Source organism: Elephas maximus, chromosome 12, assembly GCF_024166365.1.
Source record: "Elephas maximus indicus isolate mEleMax1 chromosome 12, mEleMax1 primary haplotype, whole genome shotgun sequence".
Lineage (NCBI taxonomy): Eukaryota > Metazoa > Chordata > Mammalia > Proboscidea > Elephantidae > Elephas > Elephas maximus.
The window spans coordinates 82,227,740-82,255,633 of NC_064830.1; the positions used below are offsets into that span (position 1 = coordinate 82,227,740).

The following is a 27,894-nucleotide window of genomic DNA, read 5'->3' on the forward strand; positions in this document are numbered from 1 at the left end:
CACGGCGCTCAGCTCCGCGCGGAGAAGACGCAGCGCTGGAAGCACTAAGCGCCGCGGGAGCGGCGGCCAGGTGAGCGCAGCCCCCGGCGCTCGGCGCTGGCCGGGGACGGGGGACGGGGGACGGGGGACGGAGGACGGGGGGGCGGGGGGCGGGGGGTGGGGGGGCGGACCCACCCCCGGAGCTGCCCGGGCCTCACTGCTCTCGGCCCCCAGGGTGGGGGGTGGAGGGCAGGACTCGCTCCTTCCCGCCCCCCGCGGGCCTGGGCGCCCTGGGTCAGTCTCTGACGCTCCCCGCCCTTTCACCCATTCCTCTCCCCAGTCTGGAGTCCCCATCGACCTGGATTCGAGTACTGGCCCAGTCATTTACTATGACTCCATCACAGTTACCGAATGGTCTCTGACCCTCAGTTTCCACCTCTGAATGCTGGGAACAGTAGTCCCTACTTCACTGCACCGCCAGGAGAATTAAATGTGGCAATGTAGCCTTGCTTTGGCACATAGCACCCCCAGGTCTTAAAACAGCCCTGAGTGGTTTTATTCATTCAACAGATACTTACTGGCTGCCTACTTTGTGCCAGGCACTGTTCTAGGTGTTGGCCGTCCTACAGTGAAGTAAGCCCTCATGAAGTGTCCATTCTAGTGGTTTACAGGGGGCTTTGGTGCTTGTTCTCTCATGACAGTCCGACAGGTAGACAGAGCAAAAAACAAGACAGAGCAGCTAGGGTTATTTGGGGCCATTTTAGAGCTGTGGATACTAAGGTACAGTGAGGTTTTAAGGTTCTTGCCCAAAGGCACACCCCAGCAAATGGGTACCCAAGGCCAGGTCCCAGCCTTAGTCAAACAGCATCCCCTGAGAGCAGAAAGACAAGACTGACCTGTCAGACCCTTCCCCAGAACAGAGTTCTCTGGGCTTGGGGATGAGAGGGCCTCACTCTGGGGCTGCGTCCTCTCCCCTCCCTAGGAGGGAGTTAGACCTATCTCCCTGTGATGTCCCTTATTTGGGGTGTCACCCCCATTAATCGCACAAGTACCAGTGGTTGTATGGAATGTGACTGTACCCCTCCACCCTGAACTTTGGATGGCAAGGCAGTGAGAGGAAAACTAAAAAATATAGTCCCTGTAACTGACAGCCGCTCCAGAGGAAGAAGATGTGGCAGTCTGCTTCCACAAAGATTCATGGCCTTGGAAACCCCATGAGACAGTTCTACCCTATCCTGTAGGGTCACTATGAGTCGGAATTGACTCAGCAGCAGTGGGTTTTTGGTTTGGTTTATGGCTCGCAGGGTCCCTGCCCTTTGACCATCACCAGCAGCAGCAATGGGGCTCTTCAGTCAGTCACTTAGTCACTCACTAAACACCTGTTCTTTTATGCAGACAGTATTCTTGAGCACCTACTATGTGACACATGGGGCAGAGACAGACCTATCTCTGTATCCATAGGGCCTGGCACACAGTAGGCCCTCAGCACATGATTGCTATTGTTATTAATGGTGATGATGATGATGACCTGGCCCCTGCTCCAGCCTCATCCTCAGGTGGGGTCAGGGGGTGGGGTCGGATGGCGGTGACAGTGACCGACATCCTGACTCACTTTTAATCTAGAGTGAAGAGGACAGGCTCCTCAGTGGGCTGGGCCCTGAGGTCACAGACCTGACCCTGAAGTCTGCAGGGCTCCATGCAGACCTCTTCCAGGCTACCTGCACTGCTGAGTACCTGGAGAACCAGAGGTTCTATGTCAGCACAGAGCGGAGGCAGCTCCTGGTGTCATACATAAGGCCCAGGGCACAGGGCCCTTTTGGATCCCTCCATCCTCCTCTTCCTCCTTCTTCTCCTCCAGGAAGCCCCCTCCACCTCCCACACTAGTGAGGTTCCTTGAGCATGCTTTTGTCTGTCTCCCTCTGGTCCCACATGGGAACTGGGATTTTAAGGAAATGGTAAGAAAGTGGAGCCCCAGTGGTGTTGTGGTTGAGAGCTCAGCTGCAAACCAAAAGGTCAGCAGTTCAAATCTACCAGCTGTTCCTTGGAAAAACCCTATGGGATAGTTCTGCTCTGTCCTGTAGGGTTGCTATGTGTCAAAATCGACTCAGTGGCAGTGGGTTTGGCTTTGTTTGGTAGGAAAGTCAGGAATTCTTGGTGTGAATCTCAGCCATGAAGTGTGACTTTGGGCCTCAGTTTCCCCAGCTGTAATATTCAGGGCTTGGTTATCATGTCTCTGGCTCTCACTCTCTCTGAGGGAGAACATATAGTCCAAAACTAAAGCAGCCATCTTGGAAGTTCTCAGGATTCTGAAAGGAACAGGTTCACTGGAAACATGGAGGGTCTCTAATTCCTACCTGGAGTTTCCCTCAAGCCCCTGAGGGTCTGATAATCCACGTGACTTGAGACTGCTCTAGAACGTTCTTTCTTCTATTTTGCCTCACAGGCGAACAGATCCAGGGCCCACATGGAGGAGTAGAAGATGAAGCCTACCCCCACAGGCTCCTCCCCAGAGGCCTGCAAAGCCACCAACCAAGGCGATAAGAGCTGCCCTGTCTGCCGCACCTGGGGAGGGGTCTCAGGCCTAGGGTCTGACTTAGGGTATCAGTCAGGACCCAGAATGGGGACTGGTATAATGCCAGGGTCTAGGATGGGGCCTGGTGGTATTCCAGGGCCTAGGCCAGGACCTGGTGCAGTACCGGGGTCTGGGTCAGGGCCTGGTGCAGTTCCACAGCCTGCACCAGGGCCTGGTTTAATGCCAGAGTCTGGATCAGGGTCTGGTGCTGTCCCAGGGTCTGGTCCAGGGCCTGGTGTAGTACTGGGGCCTGGGCCTGGACCTGGTGTTGTCTTAGGGCCTGTGCTGGGGCCTGGTGCTGTTCCAGGGCCTGGGCCTGAACCCGGTATTGTGCCAGGTCCTGGTGTTGTCTCAGGGCCTGCGCTGGGGCCTCGTGCTGTTTCAGGGCCTGGGCCGGGACGTGATATTATCTCAGGGCCTGGGCCTGGGCCTGGGCCTGGACTTGGTGCTGTTCCAAGACGTGAACCTGGACCTGGTGCTGTTGCAGGGCCTGGGTCGGGGCCTGGTGCTGTCATAGGGCCTGGTACAATGCCAGGATCTCGGTCAGGGCCTGATGCTCTCCCAGGGCCTGGGCTGGGACCTGGTACTGTTCTAGCACCTGGACAAGGGACTAGTACGGTTCCAGGGCCTGGGCTGGGTCTGGGGCCTAGACCAGGAGCTGGCTCAGTAGCTGGGCCAGGAACTGCACCATTACCTAAGCCGGGCCCAGAGTCAAGGAGTGGGCCCAAACAGGAGTCTGGAGCTGGGCCCAAACCCAAGGAGCCAATGACATCCCCAACACCAGCACCACAGCAGAAGACTGAGGCCAAAACCACCCAGGCTCCTAGGCGGAAGGTTCTGGTGACGGGAGGAGGAGGCTACCTGGGCTTTAGCCTGGGTTCTAGCCTGGCCAAGCACGGCACCTCTGTCATCCTGCTCGACCTTCGCAGACCCCGGTGGGAGCTGGCTCCAGGGACTGAGTTCATACAGGTGCAGGGATGAGGGACTTGGGGGACCACTGGGGGTACCCAGGCTAGCGGGGGAAGAGGACAGTGCCTGAGGTCAAACCAGTAGTGTGGGTCTAAGAGCACAGGCTCTGGACTCAGACTGCTGGGCTGAGTCCAGCTCCCATGCTTCCCGACTGTCCAGCCGTGGCCACAGACTCCACATCTCGGAGCCCTAGTGACCTCACCCATAGAAAGGGACAATAATAACAGTAAAGGGGACAGTAATAATAATTTCCACTCCACAAGGGTCTCATGGGGAGTTGATGAGATAGTGCATGTAAAACACCTATCAGTGCCCTGTGACAGAGCTTGACAAGTGGTGGACAGTGATGCTGATGACACCATGTAGAATCTCAGAGTAATTCCCACCCACCAGCCTTTCTCAAACCTGTGGATACTTAGCCTGGGAGAGGGTAGGGGGCCAGCTCTGGGACCTGGCTAAATGCAGAGTTGGTATCTCTGTTTCCCATGGACTTGAATCTCCTACCCCATCTCTTCCTTGTCTGTTGCAGGCTGACATCCGAAACGAACGAGCCCTCTACCGCGCGTTTGAAGGGGTGGACTGTGTCTTCCACGTCGCCTCCTATGGAATGTCTGGTGCTGAGAAGGTAAGCTCCTCACATATGATACCTGGAGCTAGACAGCGTGGGGTTCAGATCCTGGCTCTGCCCCCCACATCCCCTCACACCCCTTTTGTGTTATTACTCTTCACCTACTTGGGAAGGATTTCATCTACTCCCAGCCTGCATTTTGTGTCCATGAAATCAAATACCAGTTCTGCCACCTTCCAGCTGTGTGACCTAGGGCAGGCTAACATGACCTCTCTGACCCTCAGCTTCATCATCTATAAAGTGAGGATATTATTGATACTTGTCTTACAACCTTTTCAAAGGGCAGCATGACTATCTTTGAAATGTTTGAACATACTCATACCCTTTGACCAGAAATTGCATTTGTTTGTATATTTTCAGCATTGTGTTTTTTTTCTGAAACTGAAGGAAAAATAAAAGTTTTTATTTCACTTTCACTTATCCCTTCTTCAGTGCGCCTTCTTTCTTTATGTAAATCTACTTCTCTTCTTAGCTCTACTGTCATTGTCTTTCTCTCTGGAGAAATACTTTTACCATGTGTTTCTTTTTTAAAGTAATATTTTCCTGTGCTTTTGGTGAAGGTTGACACAGCAGATTAGGTTCCCCCTCAACAGTTTCCACACAAATTGTTCCGTGACATTGGTTTACATTCTTCACAGCACGTGAACATTCTCGTTATTTCCATTCCAGTTGTTCCTGCAACATTGTTTTTAGTAGCAAAATGCAGGAAATAACCCAAATGCCCATCAGCTGAGGATCATTTAAATGAATTGTGCTTATCCACGCAATGAAATTCTATGCAGTTGTTCAGGAACAACAAGGTAACTCGATAGGAGCTGATACAGAGCAATTTCCAAGGTGCAGAACAGTATTTGGTGTCCTCCTGTTTGTTTAAAAAAGGGCTCAGGTGAGTGTTTATTGCTATACTCACACATGCGTATGTGCTGATATTAATAAGCGTAGATGATCTTGCCAAGGAGACACAAGGCACTGGTGGCAATGGCTGCCTCCAGGGAGGGAGAAGGAAGACTTGGGATCAGGAGTGGGAGGGAAACTTGTTTTTCACTGTCTACACTTTTTACTGTTAGAATTATTTTAACCTAGTGTTTGTGTTACCTGTTAAACAAAAACAACTGCAACAAGAACAAATATGGTTTAAAGATAAATACACCTTATAGAGAGCTGTTGTGAGCATTAAACGAGATGGGGACATCAAGGCTTGGCTCAGCCCCTGGCACACAGGAAGCACTTGCTGAAGACCGGTTCCTTTTGGTTTTCAGACCCCAGCCCCCTCACTAAGGCCGAGACAGTACTACTATGCCCATCTTACAGATAAGGAAACTGAGGCTCGGAGCCTTATTTAATCCTACTGATCATCTAAGGTTTGCCCTCACTTCATAGATGAGGGAGCTGAGGGCCAGGCAGGGGTAGTAACCTCCCCGGTCATCCAGGGAGAAGGTGGCAGAGCTGGACACTGGAGCCCCAGGCCCCAGTGCTGCCCCGTGGGCCCTCTGAGCTGGACATTCTGTGCCCACCACCCTGCCCTGACCCCAAGTCCAGCCTTATGGCCTCAGCAACAAGGCATAAGGCTCCACCACAACTTTCCCACCCCCACCTTGTCTTTTAGCTGCAAAAAGAGCAGATCGAGTCTATAAATGTTGGAGGCACCAAACTAGTAATTGATGGTAGGCAGCGCTCAGAGCTGAGGTGTGGTCTGCTGTGTGTTTCCTCCTTCTCTCCCCTCTCCTGCCACAGGCCCAGCTCCGGGGGGGAAAAGGGCAGGGCATCTAGGGGATACTCTCTACCCCACCCACTGCCTGCCACCCCAGGGGAGGGGCTGTGGGCTGATACATCCTTCCTGAACCAAGGACTTGCCCAGGGCCCTGCAGGGGGCAGGCACAGCTGGGGATGTGGGGAGCAGAGTTTGCACTCAGGACTTAAGGGTTTGGGAGTAAGAACATTTGCCAAATGGCCAAAAAGAAGGCCACATCTCTGGGCTCGTCCTGCTTTGTCCTGCATTGCTTTTCTCTCTGATTCTAGAGTGATTTTTTTCTCTGTCCCCATGGAGTGAGACTTTCTTCTGACCTGTCCTTGGCAAGGTAGCTCAGGTGCCACAGCCACACTTGGAAGGAAGAGTGAGCAGGCCTGCCTCCCAGAGGCCCAAGGAGCAGGGACCTGACCCAAACCCCAAGTTAAGGGAGGAGGCCATTCCCTCCTGAGCACTTCTGGATTCTGGGGGGTCCCAAGAACTGGTATTATGTTGGAGACTGGATGTAAATGGGTGGATTCGCCCAGAGGAGGCCCCCGTGGGCACCGCCTCAGCCGACTGCCTGCTCACTCTCAGCCCTGTGTGTTTACACATGTGTGCGGTACTGTGTGCACCTGTCGCTGCAGTCTGTGTCCGCCGGTGTGTTCCAAGGCTCATCTACACCAGCACTGTCAATGTTGCGTTCGGCGGGAAGCCCATAGAGCAGGGTGATGAGGACTCCGTGCCATATGTCCCGCTGGAGAAGGTACTAGCTTCCAGGAGAGGTGGGTGGGGCCAACTCAAAGCTGAAAGGGTAGGGATGGGTGGAACCAGGGGAAGTAGAGTCAGCCTCACAACTCAGGGTGAGTTCTAGGAGAAAGGGTTCCCAGCACTGGGTGATATGAGCCCTCTTCTGTTTTAGCTAGTATGCCAGCAGGGACTTTGGAATCAGACAGACCTAGCTTTGACCCTTAGCCAGTTCACTTTCTAACTGTGTGACCCTGAGCAATTCGCTTTACCACTCTGAACCTCTGTTTCTTCATCTGGGTGTGATAGCAGCATCTTCTTCGGGTTGTGGAGAGCAGGAAATGAAATAATGTACACAAAAGTGCCATGTAAACACCAAGGACTACAGATCAAATAATTTATCCAATACATGTCCAGCATCATCACTGCCAGGCAGGTGTTTGGGGCTGGCAGAAGCCTCCCTAAGTCAGAGTCCCTGGTCATTGTCACTGTTCTGAAGCCAGTGTTCCTCTACTTCCGTGGCTCCAAAGGAGACATGCTGTCTTCCTACCCAGGGGGAGAGGAGGGCTGTAGGGCTCAGGGGTTGGTGATATCCCAGTGGAAGTCCCCAGAATCCAACCCTGGTGTACTCTAGAGCAAAGGTGCGGCTGGAGCCAGGCTGGATGGGGCAGTGACCTCTCTGTGGCGGCTCTGTTCCCCATGTCCCCCTGACAGCACATGGACCACTATTCCCGAACCAAAGCCATCGCCGACCAGTTGACCCTGATGGCCAATGGAACGCCTCTTCCAGGTGAGTCTTATGGGGCCCTGTTCCTGCCAAATCCACATGCCTGTCCCGAAATAGATATGTGACTCTAGCTTGTAGCTGATCTGTCCTGAAGCCCACCTTTCCACCAAAGGACAGTTCCCCAGGGCCTGCATCTTTCATCATTTAGTGAATTCTGAGCCCCTGATATGTTCCAACCACCCTGCCAGGGATAAAAAACCAAAAATCCAAACCCATGGCCATCGAGTCAATTCTGACTCATAGTAACCCTGTAGGACAGAGTAGAACTGCCCCATAGGGTTTCCAGGGAGCTGCTAGTGGATTCGAACTGCCGACCTTTTGGTTAGCAGCTGTAGCTCTTAACCACTTCACCACCAGGGATACAACTGGGAAAAAAGTCAGGCCCGGTCTCTGTCCTCACACTGCTCACGGCACAGTGGGGAACAGACAGGCCAGGCATGATGGTGGGATTAGGGGAACATGGGGCCCTGGCCTGGGTGGCCTGGGAAGGCAAGCTGAGGCCTGAAGAATGGAAAGCTATCATCCATTCTAGGTAAAGGAAAGGAGGAAGGGAAAGGGTTCACTGCAGCTGGCACTGCATGTGCAAAGGCCCTGGGGCAGCAAGGTGAGCGATCCAGTGTCAGAGAAGGAAGGACCACAGGGGAGCCTGGGGCCAGGTCATGAAGAGCCTTGTGAACCAAGTCAAGGGGTTTCGACTTTATCAGGAGCCATCGAAGGTTGACCTTAAACAGGAGGATGACGTGGGAAGATGTATGTTTTAAAAAGATCCCTCTGGCCACCATGCAGGAGATGGATCAGAGGGGCAAGAGGAAAGGCAGGGGACCAGTGAGGAGGCTGTTGCTGGCATCCAGGCATGAGACAGCCACCACCCTGGACTATTGGTGGCAGTGGGGACGGAAGGAGGGAATGGATTCAAGAGCCGTTTTGAAGGTTCAGTTGACCAGAGTTTGAGGGCAAGTCTAGTGGGGACCCATCTCAGCAGCATTCATGTGTGTGAGGCTGAGGGTAGATGTTGCCAGCAGTGTTGCTGACCCTGTCTGGTGGCACAGGAGGCACTGGCAGGAGTGGGAGCCCCTTTGCCGACTAACGTAGCTGCGGCTCTCTCTCCTTGCCCTCATCTCCTCAGCTCTCTTCGCAGCCCTGTGGGAGGCGGGAGTGAGAGCAGCCGCCTTGACACCCACTCCACAGATGAGGAGACTGTGGCTCAGAGGGTAACCCAAGTCTAGCTGTCTTCTGCCACACAGCAGTGAATCCAATTTTGGGGCACTGTTTATATATGAATTTGTGAATTATGAGTATGGAAGAAGGTATGGTGCTTCGGGAGGGCCCATGCAATTGAGGGGCCCTAAAGCTTCACCTTTATTAACTTCCTAGAAAAATCTCAACTGCCTCTTCTAGTTATAGACAAGTAACACCCCAAAAACCATGAGAGCTGGAATTTGACAGCACTGCCTTGTTTTTCCGAGTCTTGCCTTCCGCCTTTGACAGGGTGCAGTCTTACCACTTTTCTATCACTCATTTTAGTGGAAAATATTTGAGTTTTTCTTCTCTGACAGGTTTCCGCCTCACACAGATTCTGGCTGTCACAGGTTTTACTGTGCTGGAATATAAACCGTCCCCATTTATCACGCCAGGCCCTATTTTTACATGCGAAGTCTCAGTAACTCCTCACTACATCCCGGTGAGGTAGGACCCTTAAGCATCCCTGGCCTTCCAAACTCAGGAACCAAACAGATTCAGATAAATTCTTTGCTATCCAAATCATCACTGCCCACTTTCTAGAATTTAGAAACAGAAAAGAATCAGAAAATTTGGTTTCATTTACCGTCTAAACTCAGGAACCGAATGGACTGATTTGGAGAGAGAGGGGTACTTGAAATTATAACCCACAATTTACAGGTGAGAAAACTGAGGCCCGGAGTGGTTAACTGATTTAGCTCAAGGTTACACAGCTACTAAGTGGTAGAGTTGGGATTTGAACCCCAGGGGGCCTAATGCCAGGGCTGGGGCTTGATCACTGTGCTACACTGCAGCCACAGCTGAGCAGACTCTGAGCATGGGCTCTGTTCCCTGAAATTCTCTCCCCCATCACCCTGGGCCTGTCCCCTGAGCCCTGTGGGAAGATCCAGCTGGATTTTCCCAGGAGTTTGACCTTGTGCAGTTGAATTTGACCTTGTGCAGTTGAATTCTCTTTCTGTTCCAGGGCCTTCCTGGGCCACACCGGCAGCCTGCATGCCAGACACCCAGTCCTCCAGTTGAGAATTATTTATGCAAGCATCTCTAGCTTAACATGGTCAAGAGCCATGGATACCCTGGGCCCGGCCCCTCTGTGACGTGGCTGCCCAGTGCCCCACCAGCCAACATCCACTGCAGCCCGACCCACCCCCAGCCCACACACACACCAGGTGACCCAGAGTTTAAAATTAGCTGCAGGCTGTTTACAGAAAAGCTCACCTGATACCTGCCTGTCCAGGAGCCCAGACCCGGTCATGTCAGGTGATTCTCGCTCCCTGTTACCTAAGCTAGTCCCCGAGGCTCTCCGTCTAACTCTACAGCAGAGTCCTGAGAGATGCAGATCCCAGCTCAGTGTGAATGAGCTGTGTGACTGCTGTCACTGTGTGGATTAGCTTCCTGTAGCCACCGTAACAAATGACCACAGTCTTCGTGATTTAAAACAACAGAAATTTATTCTCTCACAGTTCTGGAGGCTAGAAGTTAAAAATCAAGGTGTTTGGAGGGTCTCACTCCCTCCGAAGACTCTAGGGAATGAGCCTTCCTTGCCTTTTCCAGCTTCTGGTGGCCCCAGGCCTTCCTTGGCTTGTGGCTGCATGTCTCCAGTCTCTTCCTCCATCTTCTGGGCCTTCTCCTCTTCTCCATCTGTCTCTCCTCTGTGTTTCTCTTGTAAGGACATTTGTCATTGAATTTAGGACTCACTGGGATAACCCAGAATGATCTTATCTCAAGACCCCTAACTTAATTATATCTGCAAAGACCCTTTTTCCAAATAAGATCACATTCTCAGGTTCCAAGGCGTGAACATATATTTTTGGGGGGCCACTATTCAACCTATGGCCCAGGGCCTCACTATAAAGTGAGGGTGTTGGAGGATATAGCAGACAGGGTGTTTGGTTATGACCAGGAGATGCTGGCCCTGGCTAATTTAAGGGGGAAAGGGAGCTTATGTTGGAAGAATGCAGGATAGTTCCCAGAAAAATGACCACCAGGGCCTGGAAAGAACAGGGTATGAGACAGCTCCAGGAACATGGGGGTAAGAGCTGACACTCAGTCTCTTCAGGGTGAACCCACTCGTAGGATTTTAGGTCCTGGTGTCAGCCGTATCAAGAGTCACATTCCTGAGTGAGAACATCTCATTGGTCCAGCTTGGGCCCCATGGCCGCCGCTTCTCTCCCAAGACCTTTTACAGAGGGAGAGGGGCTCCCCAAAGGACGGTGGGCTGCTGGTCCCAGAAGATGGTCTACAATGGGCTTCCCTAACTGGGGTACAGCCCTTTGGGGAACTTGAGCCTCGGGACAGTAGAACATCTTCCTGGAGGCTGCATTTCTTTTGAGAAATTGGGGTTAGGGGAAGCCAACTGATTTACAAAATAAGTAATTTTAAACCTTAAAAAAAAATCTTAATCTAAACACATGTGGGTTATGTGGGACAACCGAAAATCGTGTAGGCATCTTAAGACTCAAAAGAAATGTGTTTGTGGTGGCCCCTTTGGGCGGCACCCCCAGACTTCCCCAGGGGAGGCATGTTCACCCACTTCTACCACTGGGGGCTCCTAGGGGAAGAGTTTGGGAAACTGGGATACAGCAGTGAGAGTTTTGGGAGCAAATCCCCCAGCTCTTGTGCTGCTGGTGTTAGTCTTTTCCTTTTTCCATTGATTGTCTAGAAAGTGTAACAACGACCACCACTTACAAAGCACCCATTTTACAGGTGAGGATACTAAGGCTGAGCGGCCTGAAAGACAGGGCTTACTTGTTCATATTGTATTCTCTGAGAAGCAGAAGTATTAATGGAAAGGGTCTGGGCTTTGATTCCCCATCTGAGCTCCACCACACTGAGCTGTGTGACCGTAGGCAAGCCATGTTCCTTCTATGAGCCTTCTTTTTTTCTTCTGTAAAACGGGAATAAGAGCAGCTCCCACCTCATAGGGTTGCCTCGGGGAAAAAAATTCCCAGCTTACCAGGACATAGTAGGACCCTTTCCGAGAGTGGCCACGGTCACTACCTAATGGATGAAGAGCAACAGAAAGAGCTATTGGCCTGAAGGAGTGTGCGTCTATAAAATGGCAGGAGAGTTGAAGGAGATCATGTCTGTCGAGTGCTGGGTAACTCATGGGCCATGCAGATACTTGCATCTAGGTCTTACTTTAACCACTGGCCTAAGGTCATCATGAGGGCAGGGACCATTTCTTGGCCATCCCTGGATTCTACACAGCATCCATCCCAGGGCCCAGGGAGGGGAACTTACATAGTGTCTGATGAATGACTAATAGATTGAGAGAGTAACTAATTGAATGAGGAATCCCCAAGGGCACGTCTTTCCCTCTAACCTGTCCAGGTAAGGACAGGACAACCTTCCTCTCCTTCTTCCTGCTGGTCTGTCCCTTCCCAGGTCCCTGACTGCCCTCCTCTATTCCTAGGAGGAGGCACTCTGCGGACATGCGTGCTCCGGCCCCCAGGCATCTACGGGCCTGAAGAGCAGAGGCACCTGCCCCGAGTGGCGGTATGTCACCCAACCTACTTGGCCCCTGAGGCAGAGGAGGAGCCGGGCTGGTGTGTGTATGCTGACGGGGACCTCACAGCCCACGGATTACTGCATCAGCTCCTGGGACCCTCTGTTCTGGGAGATATCCCCTGCCCACCAGTCCATGGCCCCTTAGGCCCACCAGCATATTCCCTAGGCCAGGCCTGAGACTTGGCCCACCATGCCAGAGCTCTCAGTGTGTGCCAGCCAGGTTAGGCCCAGGTAGGGAGACATGAAGTTGTGATCCCAAAGAGGCGGGGGGGGGGGGCTGTTTTCCCCCACTCGAACGTGGGCTGAGGCTGATGGTTCATCCCATGCTGCCAGCACAAGGGTCTCCATGCCGAAAACCTGTCTAGAGAAAGCTGGGTGCCAGGAATATAGCTAGGAGGTCTTCAGATTTCTCATAGCCTGGTTGGGGGAAAGATGCCGTAATCACAGATTCGGTGTGGTAAGGCTGTGTAAAGGGAAGTGTGAGAGGATGGGAGCACAGCAGAGACAGCATTGTGGTGGGGGGGTCCAGGAGGGCTTCCTGAAGGAGGTGATGCCTGTGTTGAAAGAGAAGGAATTAACCAAGGGAATGAGTTGTAGCAAGGAGGTAATCTAAATAGAAGAGACAGTTTAGGCAAAAACCTGGAAATGAGAAAGACCATGGTTGGTTTAGGAAGCACCAAGTCCCTGTGGCTGGATCTAGGAGTGCAGGGTTGTAGGTAGGGGTGGATGACCCAATAAGCAAGGTAACCATGGGCTTACTTGTGCTTACTTACTCATCTATAGTCAACAATTTCACATGTTTTTCAGATGTTGTGAAAAACGTGAAATTTTATTACTACAGATGAGTAAATAAGCACAAGTAAGCCGTGCTTACCTCGCTTACTGGGTTACCTGTCCCTGTCAGGGATTGTAACTTTGAAAAGAAGCTTTGATTGTTGTCTTAGTTATCGAGTGCTGCTATAACAGAAATACCACAAGTGGATGGCTTTAAGAAAGAGAAGTTTACTCTCTCCCAGTCTAGTAGGCTAAAAGTCCGAATTCAGGGCGCCAGCTCCAGGAAAGGCTTTCTCTCTGTCGACTGTGGAGGAAAGTCCTTGTCATAAATCTTTCCCTGGTCCAGGAGTTTCTCAGGCGCAGGGATCCCAGGTCTAAAGGATGTGCTGTGCTCCTGGCACTGCTTTCTTGCTGTTATGAGGTCCTCAACTCTCTCCTCGCTTTCCTTTCCTTTTATCCCTTGTAAGTAAAAGGTGATGCAGGCCACACCCCAGGGAAACTCCCTTCACATTGGCTCAGGGATGTGACCTGAGTAAGGGTGTTACATCCCACCCTAATCCTCTTTAACATAACCTAATCTTGCCTCAGAAACCATAGGCAGAGATTAGGATTTACAGCACATAGGAAAATTACATCAGTCACAAAATGGTGGACAGTCACACAGTACTGGGAATAGTGGCCAAACCAAGTTGACACATATTTTGGGGGGACACACTTCAATCCATGCCAATTCTGTAAAAAAGTGCTGTGGGGTTGGGAGAGAGACAGATGCCAGCTACACCTAGAAGCAGAATCTCTGATGTGGTGAAAAAATGTGAAATTGTTCACTATGCATGAACTGGTAAGCAAGGTAAGCACTGTGCTTACCTTGTCTGTTGGATAATCCGCCCTTGGCTGTAGAGGGGTGGGAGCCGGGGGTGTAGCAGTGGGGACCCACAGAAAGTTATTAGGGGAGTGACAGTCCAGTCTGAAGTTTCCAAATGTTCCTCTGCTGGGGCTTTATGTCTTTTTTTTTTTTTTTAAGTTAATTGGGTACTCGGGGGATGTGGGGTGAACCCAGTGACTCTTTCCTCTATTCATTTGTTTGTTTATACCAAAAACCCATTGCCATTGAGTCGATTCTGATTTATAGCAACTATTTTTTTTTTTTTATAGGACAGAGTAGAACTGCTCCACAGGGTTTCCTAGGCTATAATCTTTACAGAGGAAATCCTGGTGGCATAGTGGTTAAGTGCTTGCGCTGTGAACCAAAAGGTTGGCGGTTCAAATCCACCAGGTGCTACTTGGAAACTATGGGGCAGTACTACTCTGTTCTTTAGGGTCGCTATGAGTTAAAATCAACTTGATGGCAATGGGTTTGGTTTTTTGGTGTAATCTTTACAGGACCAGACTGCCACATCTTTCAACCACGAAGCAGCTGGTGGGTTAGAACTGCTGACCTTCAGTTAGCAGCTGAGCTCTTAACCACTGCGCCACCAGGGCTCCTTCTTTGTTTATCCATTCAGTAAGCATTTACTGAGTTCCTACTATGTGCCCAGCATTGTTCTAGATTTCGGGATAGATCTGTGATCAAAACAGACAATTCCTGCCCGTGTGGGGCTTAGGTTCTCACATGAAAAATGAAAATAAACACGATAGAGGGTAAGGTTTGTTCCGAGGTGCCAGGTGCTATGGAGAAAAGGAAAAGCAGAGTAGGGTGAGGGACTTGGAAGTGCCAGGTGGGGGCAGAGGCTTATAGTCTAAGGAAGGGAGTCAGGGAGCCTCACTGAGAAGGTGATTTGAGCATCGACGTGAAGGAGGCATTGGAGTGCATATCACACAGGTATTTGTACGAAGAACCAAGAAAGGCAGAGGGAACAGCTAGTCCAATGGCCTGAGGTAAGAACATGCCAGCATGTTCTGGAAAAAACAAGGAGGCCCATGTCACTGTAGCAGAGGGAGGGGGTTAGTAGAAGATGGCGTCAGAAAGTAAGGGGCCAGACCAGGAAGGGCCTAGTCAGCCATTGTCAGGACTTTGGCTCTTGCCCTGGCAGAATGGGAGCCACTGGAAGGTTCTGAGCGAAGGAGAGGCAATGATTAGATTTAGGATTCAGGAGCGTCCCTCTGGCTATGGTGTCCAGAACACGCAGCAGGGGGCGAGGGTGGAAGCAAGGGACCAGGTAGGAGGCTATTGCCGGACCCAGGTGAGACAAGAGGTGGCAGTGAGGGTGGAGAGAAGCGACCGGATTCTGGATAGATTTAAGAGGTGAGCCCACAGGATTTGCTGGTGGGTTGGCTGTAGAGCGTGAGAGAAGAGAAAGTCAAAGGTAGCCCCGAGGTTTTTGGCCTGAGCAGTGGCATGCCATCACCTGAGAGGAGGAAGACCGGGGCAGAGCAGTTGGGAGACATCAGGCGTTCACTTCCGGACATGGTAGCTGAGGTGTGTGTTAGGCAGCCAAACGGGGATCTTGGGAAGGCAATTAGATACCTGAGTCTGGAGTTTGAGGGGGCTAAGAGTCTGGTGCTTAGATAGAAATTTGAGAGCTGTCAGCATATAGATGGAATTTAAGCCCCTCCAGGCTTGGGCCTGTGTTTATCGCTCCTCTCCCTCCTCTAGAGCCACATCAAGAAGAGGCTGTTCATGTTCCGATTTGGGGACCGCAGGACGCGGATGAACTGGGTCCATGTGCACAACCTGGTGCAGGCACATGTGCTGGCAGCCGAGGCCCTCACTGCGGCCAAGGGCTTCGTGGCGGTGAGTCTCCCACAATGCTGCCCCCACCCATGGGCTGCAGCCTGGGGGCCCCATCCCATCCTGTCCCTTGGGGATTTCTGGCTTAAGCACAAAAATTCTCCCCAACTCTTATACTTAAGATGGCCCTCAGGACTGTCGGCCCAGGGAAGCTGGGGTCGCGGTGTGGGGTAGCCGTTGTTGAGCATCATTAGCTTGTCACATGACCTTAAGGTAGGTGGTGGTCTTCCGGCAATAATGGTCACCAAATGCCAAGCACTGTACATATATGATGTTATTTAATCTTCGCAACAGCCCAAGGGGGAAGTCGCATTATTATCCTCCCATTTGTCAGATGGAGAAACTGAGATTTAAAGAGTTAGATTAAGTGATTGAGGTGTGGTGGCACCAGAATTCAAAGGAAATTACCCAGATCCACCCACCTGTGGGATCCAAACCAGGCCTGTCTGCCCTCCTCAGTGGCTGCTCAGGAGAACTGGGGAGTTGGAGCATCGCCAGAACTGTGTGAAAGGGTTGGGGGCCAAGTTGGTGGGTGAGTGCCTGACTGTCCACCCTTCATTGTCCCCCTCAGAGCGGGCAGGCATATTACATCAATGACGGGGAAAGCGTCAACCTCTTCGAGTGGATGGCCCCACTGGTAGGTGCCCAGAAGCCTACCCCCACTCTGAGTGAAAATCCAGGGACCCCAACGTCTTCTCTCCTTTTCTCCCCTTTCCTACTTCCAAAAACTCAGAAAACTTCATTAGGAATGTTTGAATATATGGCTTCTCTCTAAAGACCAGCTCTGGCCATGGGTGCCATTGGAACTGGCTGGAGCTGAGTGGCAGCTGCGTCTTTGAGGGAGCGTGCATTCTCCATTTGTTGCAGCCCCCACCCTGCCTGATGCCCCAATTTATGTTGACTTCTACCAGTTAGCAGTTGCCATCAGGTTGACTCCAACTTATGGTGATCCCAGGTGTGTCAATAGAACTGTGCCCCATAGAGTTTTCCATACCTGACTTTTCAGAAGTAGATTATTGCCAGGCCTTTCATCCAGTGTGCCTCTGGGTGGACTCAAACCTCCAGCCTTTTGGTTTGTAGCTGAGCACGTTAAATATTTGCACCATCCAGGGATGACACGTTGACTTATGTTTTTGTTGTGTGCCGTCAAGTCAATTCTGACTTGTAGCGATTCTATAGGACAGAGTAGAACTGCCCCATAGGGTTTCCTAGGCTGTAATCTTTTTTTTTTCTTTTCTAAATTTTATTTATTTTGTTGTTGTTGTTGAGACTGTGCACAGCAAAACATACACCAATTTAACAGTTTCTACATATACAATTTAGTGACATTGATTATATTCTTTAAATTATGCAACCATTCTCACCCTCTTTTTTCTGAGTTGTTCCTCATTAATATAACTCACTGCCCCCAAGGTTCCTATCTAATCTTTCAAATTGCTGTTGTCAATTTGATCTCATATAGAAAGTTCCTAAAAGAACACAATGCTCAAGGCAGACCTTTGTTACTATTTAAACTAAAATATTGTTCGGTTTTAAGATGACTTGAGGGAATATTTTTGGTTTAAGCTTTAAAGATTATGTCAGGGCAATTATGTCAGGGGTTTATCCACCCTCCATGGCTCCAAAAAGTCTGGAGTCCCTGAGAATTTGAGATTCTGTTCTGCATTTTCTCCCTTTTGATCAGGATAATTCTATGGAATCTTTGATCAAAACGTTTAGTAATGGTAGCTGGGCACCACCCATTTCTTCTGGTCTCATGGCAGAGAAGGCAGTTGTACATGGAGGTGACTAACGACATATTCCATATCCTCGTCCTATTCCTGACTCTCCTTCTTCCTCTGTTGCTCCAGGTGAGTAGAGACCAATTGTGCCTTGGATGGCCGCTTGCAAGCTTTTAAGACCCCGACACTACACACGAGGCTGTGATCCTTACAGGAGCAGATTGCCAGGTCCTTCCTCCCATGCAGCAGCTGGTGGGTTTAAACCACTGACCTTTCAGTTAGCAGCTGAATGCTTAACCACTACACCATCAGGGCACCTTGTTGACTTATAGCCCTGTGGAATTTTTGTTTGTGACCTACCATATTATGTGTGGTGGCTCTGAAAGAGAAAGGTAGGGAGTAAAACAGCACAAAGGGAAGTGTTTGTTTCTGGGGCCACCTATACGCAGTCCTTTTCAGAACTCTGGCCTTCTCTCCCAGCAGCCCTCCTCCAGACCAGACCTGCCTGGAAGGGGTAGACCAGAACCCTGGGCTGAAGGATACATCCTTATGGCGTTCAGGCCTCACACAGCGACTCCTCAGAGCTGCCCTCCAAACTGTGGATGGCAAGAGGCCAAGCCCACAAAGCAGTTGCCTTTTCTTCCCAGCTCTTACAGCCCCAAAGAGTTGTTTTTTTTTTTTTAATAACAGCTTTGTTGAGATAAAATTCACATACCATACAATTCAGTGGTTTTTAGTATATTCAGAGTTGTGTGAGCATCAGCACAGTCAATTTTAGAACATTTTCATCAGTCTTAAAAAAAGGAAAAATTTTTTCTCCAAACAACTCCCCTCTTTCCTCCTACCCTTCCCCCTAGCCCTAGGCAACCACTAATCTACTTTATATATAGAATTGCCTCTTCTGGACATTTCATATAAATGGAATCATACAATACGTGGCTTTTTGTGATGGGCTTCTTAGCATCGTGTTTTAAAGGTTCACCCATGTTTTAGCATGTGTCAGGACTTCCTTCCTTTTTATCACCAAAAAGCATTCCATTCTGTGGCTAAACCACATTTTGTTTATCCATTGATGAGTTCACAGACATTTGGCTTTTCCCACTTTTGGGCTGTTATGAATAATGTTGCTGTGAATATTTGTGTACAAGTTTTTGTGGAGACATACCTTTTCATTTCTCTTGGGTATATCCTTAGGAGCAGAATTGCTGAATCATATGGTAATTCTATACTTAACTCTTTGGGAAACCACCAAACTGTTTCCAAAGCAGCTGTACCATCTTACATTCCCACCAGAAGTGTATAAGGATTCCAGTTTGTCCACATCCTTGCCAACACTTATTATTTTCTCTCTTTTTGACCCAGAGAGTTTTTATACAAGTGTATTAGTTTCCTGTGGCTGCTGTAACAAATGGCCACAAACTTGGTGCTTAAAACAACAAACAGCTCTGGAGGTCAGAAGTCAGAAATAAAGTTGTTGGCAGAGCCGTGCTCCCTCCAAAGGCTCTAGGGGACAGTCTGTTCCTTGCCTCTGTCAGTTTCTGGCGACTCCAGGTGTTTCTGGGCTTGTGGATGCATCACTACAGCCTCTGCCTCGATTTTCACATGGCCTTCTCCTCTTCTCTCTCCTCTGTGTGTCTCTTATAAGGCCACTTGTCACTGGATTTGGTGCCTACTGGGATAATCCAGGAAACCCTGGTGGCATAGTGGTTAAGTGCTACAACTGCTAACTAAAAAGTCAACAGTTCAAATCCACCAGGTGCTCCTTGGAAACTCTATGGGGCAGTTAGTTCTACTTCATCCTATGGGTCGCTATGAGTCAGAATTGACTTGACGGCAATGGGTTTGGTCTGGGATAATCCAGGAGCCCTGGTGGCACAGCTGTTAAAGCGTTCAGCTGCTAACTGAAAAGGGCAGCGGTTTGAACCCACCAGCTGCTCCATTGGAGAAAGATGTAGAAATTCAGGGTCGGGCTTGGAGCACTTAGATTTTGCAACTTGGGTACCTCACCCTAGTCTTGGTCCTGGGTTTAAAATAAGGTAATGCATGTACTGCTCTATCCTGTAGGGTCACCATGAGTTGGAATCGACTCTAGGGCAGTGGGTTTGGATTGGATGGTTTGGGATAATCCAGGGTGATCTCTCATTTTAGGATCCTTAATTACCTCTGCAAAAATCCCTTTTCCAAATAAGGTCACGTTCACAGGCTCTGGGGAGACTGGACTTGGACTTATCTTTTGGGAGGCCACCATTCAACCTACTACAACAAGTGAAGACCTCAGTTCATCCTGTGTCAACCTGTATCTTCATGCATCCATCTTTACCACTCTCCACCTTATGCTTTTTTTCCTTTAATAGCAGAAAAGTCAATTCTAGAAAAATAAGATTCTGCATAAGTGCCTTGGAGTGTCTTTGGGTATTAAAAAAAAAAAAAAAACAAACCATTGATGTTGAGTCAATTTTGACTCATAGCAACCCTACAAGACAGAATAGAACTGCTCCATGGGGTTTTGAAGGCTGTAAATCTTTAGGGAAGCAGGCTCCCACATCTTTCTCCCATGGAGTGGCTGGTAGGTTCGAATTGCTGACCTTTTGATTAGCAGCCAAGAGCTTAATCACTGAGTCACCAGGGCTCCTTCTTTGGGTACTAAAAAAAAAAAACCCATTGCCGTTGAGTCAATTCTAACTCATAGCAACCCTATAGGACAGACAAGAACTGCCCCATAGGGTTTCCAAGAAGCGGCTAGTGGATTTGAACTGCCGACATTTTGGTTAGCAGCCATAGCTCGCCATAGCTCTTAGGGGTAAATAATAAATAAATGGTGTGAATAATTCCAAATTAAAGACCCGCTCCATGCATTCATTTCCTACATGAGTTTTCCAAGTTGAATTGTAGATTTCATTTCAAGCCTGGCTCAGGCTTGTGGCTGGCTATGGGGATGGCCACCATGGGTGGGTGAGCAATGAGTCTGGAGGTGCCTCTGCTGGCCGGGGATGAAGAGAGCATGTCGCCTTTCCACACCAGACCCTGAAGGACCCAGTCTCATCTCAGGCCATGTTTCCTTGCAGTTTGAGAAGCTGGGGTACAGCCAGCCCTGGATCCAGGTGCCTACTTCCTGGGTTTACCTGACAGGTAAGGAAAGGAGTCGGTGTCTGTGTGGTAAAAGCCCTCCATATGCCGGGTGTACATGCATTGCTTTATTTTAAACCCAAGACCAAGACTAGGGTGAGGCACCCAAGTTGCAAAATTTAAGTACTCCAAGCTTGACCCTGCATTTGCACGGCCTGGGAGCAAACATTCCTTAAATGTTGTGTCCTAGATGCCTCCCTCACCTCACCCTAGTGCTGGCCCTATTTAAACCCTTCTCCCACTTGCAAGGTGGGTGTGACTGGGATAAGGCAACTGTGGCTCAGAGAACTTAGTGATGGGCCCACGGTGCCACAGTGAGAATCACACATGGACATGGCTGACTCAGGCTAACTCCCATGCCCAGCCTGTGACCTGTGCTGGAAGACATTATACCAGTCAGGAGGAGAGGAGCCTGGGGCTAGCGACCCCCAAGGGCCCCCTGAACTTGAGGCTGCTTTTGGACATATGGGGGTTTCGTCTTGACCCTAGATTCTCCTCCTCAGCCTGAAGGCCAGTTTCTGCTTCCATCCCCATCCCTGACAGTATGTTCTGGGAGCTTCCCTCTCTACTCCCACTGCCCAGCATCCCTCTACTGACCTCCTTCCAGCTGGAATGCAGAGCAGGCATCAGGCCTGGAGTGATTGGCCTGAGGGGACAAGTGGCCCTCCCATCACACAGCCCTGTTTCTGGACAACTTCACCTGTATCAGGATCAGTTTGTATTTGAAACGCATTGGGATGCTTTCCATTTAAAGCAGTGGTGCGCAAAGATTTGTCCCCCTGGGCACATAGGAGAAACGACTTCCCATCCAGCACTGCCACAGAATTAACGTTTCTGGCTCCCAGCTGAGAAAAGATCAGTCATGGCTTATGGAAGTTTTAGAGGACTGAGTATAAATCTCGGGTCCCAGCGGGCTGGCAATAACTCAGTGGTTCTCAACCCTGGCTGCACATTAGAATCCCATGGGAAGTTTAAAAATACATAGGTGCCACAGGAATAGGTAAATATACAGAAAGTCGTGCTCATGAGTGGTTACCAGGGATGAGTGGGAGTGGAGGACGGGCATTCCCTCTAGATATTAGACACTTGTTGTTTTTGGTGATGGGAACGGTAACAGCTATTGAGGGTGAAGTGTACACAGCTTGACCAGGTAAACAATGTTATTAAGATGTACACAAGAAAAAAGGACCTTTTGGTAATTGCTATGGCATATATAATTTTGCAACAACAGCAACAACCAAAGATTATATGTACGGGTATATATCTATGTATGTAGGCATGTTAGGTGTTATAGCTATGTACATATGGGTATGTATGTGTGTATATATAGCTATGTGCATATGTATATGCATGTATGTGCATGCATGCATATATATTCATATATATAATAAAATACATAGGGGGCACAATTACACATACTTCTTACACATAACCAAACACCTTGCAGGATTGGTTTTCTGAGTTTGAAGGCTTAGGACCATAGTCTCATAGGACAACTCAGTCAACTGGCATAATATAGTTCATAAAGTTTATGTTCTACATCTTAGCTCAGTAAGTAGCAGCTGGGATCTTAAAAGCTTGCAGGTGGCCATCTAAGATACAACTACTGGTCTCCACTCCAGAACAAACAAGAAAGAAGGAAACCCAAACTCAAAGAAGAAACCAGGCGACAGGACTAATAGTCTACACGAACAACAGCCTCATCTACCCTGAGATCAGAAGAACTAGATGGTGCCCAGCTGTAACTACTGGCCATTCTGATCAGGGTCACAATAGATAGATCCTGATAGGATGAGAGAAGAATGTGGAACAGAACCTCAAATTCTTAAAAAATCCAAACTTACTGGGCCAGTTGAGACTGAAGGACTCCTGAGACTATGGCCCTGAGACACTCTTTAAACCTTGATCCAAAACAATCCCCTGAAGTCACCTTTTAGCTAAATAACAGAATGCCTCACAAAATAAAGAATATCACCCATGAGTACTGTGCTGCTTTTTTAAAAAATCATCTATATGAGACCAAACAGTCAACAATTACTTTAAAACAAAGATGAGAAGTTAAGGGGACAGGAAAACTAGATTAATGGAAATGGAACAACCGGAACAGAAATAATGAGAAAGTTCGTGCATTGTCAAGAATATAACCAATGTCACCGAACAATTTGTGTAGAAATTGTTGAATGGCAAACAAAACTGCTGTGTAAACAGTCACCAAAACACAATAAAATATCATTAAAAAAAATACACATACACACACACAGAGATGCCCCAGCCACACCCCAGACCGATTATGTCAGGAGCTGCAGAGAGGCGGGGGAAGCATCAGTATTTGTTACAGTGGTCCAGGGTGCAGCACAGGTTGGGAACCACTGCTCCAAACTCATTTCTACTCCAGAGAGCATATTGGAACAGCAGTGAGTGAGAGAGACATTATTATAGCAATGACTTTGAACCTGCTCAGATTTAACAACTTCAGCCTTTAATATTAAGTTGTTGTGACACATTTCATAGCCAAGAAGGCACACCTGATTTAAAGGAATCCAACAACAACAAATTTTTGCAAAGCGAAGATGCCCTTAGCAAACTGAACAATGTCCCTAACTGATTTGACCGTCTGGTACAAATGACCACATGGTGATTGGCTCCTCTCTCCCGCACAGCCACAGTGATGGAGTATCTACACCTGGCCCTCAGGCCCATCTACAGCATCCCACCACTGCTCACCCGGAGTGAGGTAAGTGGGCTGGCTGCTTGGGGAGCCCCTGTGCCCTGGGATCCCCTCACTTCCCTTCCCGCCCCTTCCGCACACCACCACCGCCTCCACCCCTCATCCCTTCAACACCATGGCTCAGTGCTTGTTCAGAATCTTCTAGTAGGCCCAAACCTCATGATGGTTCCTTTGGAATCATTCCAACCTCCAGGCTTTTGCTTACGCTGTCCCCTCTGGGTCTGCATTGCCACCATTCCAAGCCCATCCCTTCTTGCTGTTATTTCAGTCATAAGCAGTTTCATTCATTTCATTCATCCCCAGCCAGACTGGAGGCTCCCAGAGGCAGGTTCCATGATGTTCACTTTTCTGAACACCACCACTTGTCACAAACCTCGCCAACTCTCAACACATACACCCACAGCCTGGTGGTTCTAGGCTTACTTCTTACTTATTATTATTACTTATTAGTAAGAAGTACCTATTGTGTACAGAATACTATTCTCCAGTGCTAGTGATGATACAGCTTTATATTTCTTAGGACATACAGTTTAAAAGAGATGTTTTAATGCAGATTGTAAACAGTAAAGCAACAAGGTAGTGTTGGTGGTGTTACTTGCAAAACACTTCCAGTCCACTGTCTCATTTAATTCTCTCTGATGTCCCCTAAGTTACCAGTTGCCACTAAGTCAATTCCGATTCATGGCGACCTCATGTGTGTCAGAGTGGAACTATGCTCCATAGGGTTTTCAGTGGCTGCTGTTTCAAAAATAGATTGCCAGGCCTTTCTTCCAAGGTGCCTCTGAGTAGACTCAAACCTGCAACCTTTCTGTTAGCAGCTGATTGCACTAACAGCACCACCCAGAGACTCTGTCCCCCAAGTTAAGAAGGGCAAAAAGATTATGAGCTTCTTGTTACAATGAGAAGCTGAACACTGGAAAGGTCAGTGACTTGTCCAAGGACACACCGTACTGGGATCCACTTCAGACTCCAAATCCAGAGTTCTGTAACTCTGGTGTGGAGCAGGGGTGGGGTGGGGTGTGGGTCCCGAGAAAGAAGCAATTACCTATTATTTCTCTTTTGAGCCACCCAAAGGCAACAGAGGAGGGAGAAAAATAGCAGTGACCATTTACTGAGTGGTAACTATATGCCTTTTCTTTTTTTTAAAAACTATATGCCAGGCACTGTGCTTTATCTCATTTAATCTTCACTACTACTCTTTTGGAGTGCTGGTGGTGCAGTGGTTAAGTAATATGGCTGCTAACCAAAAGGTCCACGGTTTGAATCCACCAGCTGCTCCTTGGAAACCCTACAGAGTCAGTTCTACCCTGTCCTATAGGGTCGCTATGGGTTGGAATCCACTCAACAGCAATGAGTTTTACTACTCTTTAAGGTGTAGATTCTATTCTCATCTCCCTTTACAGAGGAGGAAATGAGACACACAGTGGTGAAATAACCTGCCCATGGAAACCCTGGTGGCGTCATGGTTAAGAGCTACGGCTGCTAACCAAAAGGTGGGCAATTCAAGTCCACCAGGTGCTCCTTAGAAACTCTATGGGGCAGTTCTACCCTGTCTTATATGATTGCTGAGTCCCTCTTGATCACTCCAGAAGTGGCAGCACTGGGCTGGGATTTAAATGCACGTGGAAGGGATTTTCAGCTCAGCGATCTTAACCACTAGCTTGTAAACTGACTCAGGAATCACACCCATGTAATAAAATAGCTGCCAAGGTGCTACCCAGTTGTGTTCCAGCAGGGACTATGCTCTCCTCCCTCTTGTCTAACTTGTGGGATTCCCTGTTCAGATCAGAGGCAAAGGAGCTTAGTTAGCTAGGGAATTTTCTGGGCTATGGCTTGGGTGCTCTCTGCTGGTCACTCTCAGACACACCAACCAGCCTTTCATTCATTTAACATTTCTTGAGCACCTACCATGTGCCAGGCACCATGCTGAGCAATGGCGGCGACAAGTCCTGGTCCTTATCTCAGGGAGCCCACAGTCCAAAGGGGAAGACAGCCTGGTAACCTGGCAGCTTAATGCACTATAATAAGAGCAGTTATAGGGGAAATTATGAGGACCTTCACACAAGGAGTCCTGGTGGTACAGTGGTTAAGTCCTTGGTTTCTAACCAAAAGGTTGGTTGAATTCACCAGTCACTTTGTAGGGGAAAGATGTGGCAGCCTGCTTCTGTAAAGATTACAGCCTTGGAAACCCTACGGGTCTGTTCTACTCTGTCCTATAGAATCGCTATGAGTTGTTATCAACTCGATGACAGTGGGTTTTTTGTTTTTTTTTCACATCACACATGTAAATCGGCTCTGAAGAAGTTAGGGAGGCTTCCCAAAGGAGGTGACATCTAGCTCACAGATGTATCCCTGCATAGGTGCTCAGTAAATATTTTTGGAATAATCCTACCTCTGCACCCCTCCCCCAAAAGCCCTAACTTACTAGCTGGGGCTCAAAGGGACAAGCACTGGCCTCTGTCCCCCAACCATCCAAGACCAGCAGCTTGACCCTAGAGACTGTTTCAGTGGCCAGAGAGAATCAAGCAGCAGGTGGACCCCTCCCCAGGGTCGGGCTGAGGAACAGTGGAAGGAGGTGGGAGGGCATTTCTGGTCAGGACCTCAGCATAGCAGGAAGAGCATGGGCTAGAATCTGGCTCCTCCGCGTGACCCTGGGCAAGGCACTTAGCCCCTCTAATCTTCATTTCCAAATATGCAATGATAAGGTGGTAGTTCCTTCAGCGGATTAAATAAAACTGGGAAAGGAGTTAGCCCAGGTCAGGGACAGAGTGCTTAGTAACTGATAGCGTCAACATTACCCTTGAAACTGATGGGCCATTTGACATGAGGAAAACGCAGCTCAGGCCCTGGAGAGTAATCACTTCTGCATAATTGCATTCCTCTCTATAGGGTCGCTGAGTCTAAATCGATTTGACAGTAGCGTGTTGTTTTGGGTTTTTTTTTTTTTTTTTTTTTTGGTTCTTAGGGAAAAGCAGTAAATCAGACAGGGCATCTGGCCAGATTTGGTGCAGGGTTAGGGGCAAGAAGCTGAGGCTGTGTCCTGGGGTCATTTTCCCCTAGAGCCGCACCCATGCCACAGGCAGGGCTTCAGCTTCTCCTAGGGGACTCACAAGAGTGTGCCTAGGGCCTTCGGAGTCCCAGCAGCACCAGGCTAGGCCGGGGAGGAGGAGCGCAGAGGTAGGGCCTTTGCTTCCTGGGAACGGAGGTGGGGTGCTCTATGGGCTGCGAGTTCAGCGGGGCTGGTGGAGGAGATGCAGAGAAGGCATCCTGGAGCCGGCGCCCCCGAGGAAAACGGAGACGGCAGCCGAGGGCACACAGCACACAGGTCCTTTTAAGTCGCTGGGGAGGAGGCTCCCTCCCCAAGCCCACTAGTCCCAGCCCCGGCGTCCCGCCCCTCGGCTGCCCCGCCTCTCTCCGCAGGTGCGCAGCGCGGCCGTGACGCACACCTTTCAGATCGCCAAGGCCCGCGCTCAGCTCGGCTACGCGCCGGACAAGTTCAGCTTCGCCGAGGCCGTGGAACGTTACGTGCAGTCCACGTCCAGACGGCCCCGCGGCTCCACGGCACGGACGCTCCTGCGGCTGCTGCTCGGGCTGCTGCTGCTCCTCGGCCTGCTCGCCCTGGCCCTGCATCTCCTGGAACTGCAGCCCCTGGAGGCTGCCGTGGAGCGCCTGTGACCCTGGGCCGCTGTCAGCCTCCGCCTCGGTCTCGGCCGCGCCTTCCGGGCTTGGGCATGCCCGTGCTCCGCCCCTGCCCTGACCCCGGCTGCTCCTTCTGGACGTGTGTCTGCTTCGCCCCCTGAGCCCTGGCCCTGCCCCTATTGCGCCCCCTAGAGGTGCACCAGATTCGCCCCTCTTGGAGTTCGGACCTGGCCCCACCCTCTTCCGGTTTGGCCCCGCCCCTTATCAGCCACGCCTCCTGGGCGGGCTCTGCTAGCTGTCAGGCCACTGCAGTATCTAGCGGCTGGAGGTGGCTGGGGTGGTGTTTGCTGTTTGCGCTGCTTGCTGACACCTCCCGCTGCCCGACCTTCTCAGGGCTTGCCCTGGGATCATCATGGGCTCTTGGGGGAAACCTACTCTAATAACGTTTCGCTTGATCTGCCCGGACCCTAATGTGTTTGGGTTCCCTCATTCGTCCAGGTCAACGTCGTATGCCAGAGTTGGAGGGACCCCTGAGACCCAGCCGTCTGCCCAGCCCAACCTGGCCTTTTTGGATATCTGGTTTATGAGTCTGGGGATGACTCAGCATAAGCCGTTCCCCTTGAGATGATTCTGACTTACAGCTACTCAGCATAGTAGGCGCGCGCACACACACACACCGTCCTGGAGTCATTCCGACTCATGGCGACCCCATGTTATGGTGTAGAACTGCTCCATAGGGTTTTCTGGCTGTAATCTTTAGGGAAGCAGATCTCCAGGCCTTTCTCCCGAGGTGACACTGGGTGTGTCTTAATGGACAACCTTTAAGTGAGTAAACCATTTTCACCACCCACAGGGACATCAGAAAAATAGGTAGCAAAATTTTTTTAAGGAATTGGATGTTTCAAAAAAGCACCAATATCGTTATAATGGGAAAAAAATTTGAACTTTGTTGGTCATATTTTATGGTTTAGTACTGCTTAATTTTTTAAAAATGTGGGCACAATGATGTAATCCCTTTAAT

At 49.9% G+C, this 27,894-nt stretch overlaps 1 protein-coding gene across 4 annotated transcripts; it reads left to right on the forward strand.

The window, feature by feature from the left end:
• Positions 1-27,796, forward strand: SDR42E2 (short chain dehydrogenase/reductase family 42E, member 2). 4 transcript variants are annotated; one of them, XM_049904369.1, is made up of 11 exons: positions 1,772-3,520; positions 4,050-4,145; positions 5,755-5,812; positions 6,522-6,640; positions 7,336-7,411; positions 12,060-12,142; positions 15,525-15,662; positions 16,231-16,296; positions 20,446-20,509; positions 23,167-23,240; positions 26,655-27,796. In XM_049904369.1, the coding sequence occupies exons 1-11, from the start codon at positions 2,459-2,461 to the stop codon at positions 26,907-26,909; spliced, it is 2,091 nt and encodes a 696-aa protein (XP_049760326.1). In that variant the 5' UTR covers positions 1,772-2,458; the 3' UTR covers positions 26,910-27,796. The 4 variants fall into 4 exon arrangements, with proteins under 4 accessions (XP_049760324.1, XP_049760326.1, XP_049760325.1 ...); XM_049904367.1 differs by lacking the exons at positions 5,755-5,812; positions 6,522-6,640; positions 26,655-27,796 and adding an exon at positions 1-70 and having other exon boundaries at positions 2,423-3,520; positions 23,167-24,183; XM_049904368.1 differs by lacking the exons at positions 5,755-5,812; positions 6,522-6,640.
• The last annotated feature ends 98 nt before the right edge of the window (positions 27,797-27,894 follow it).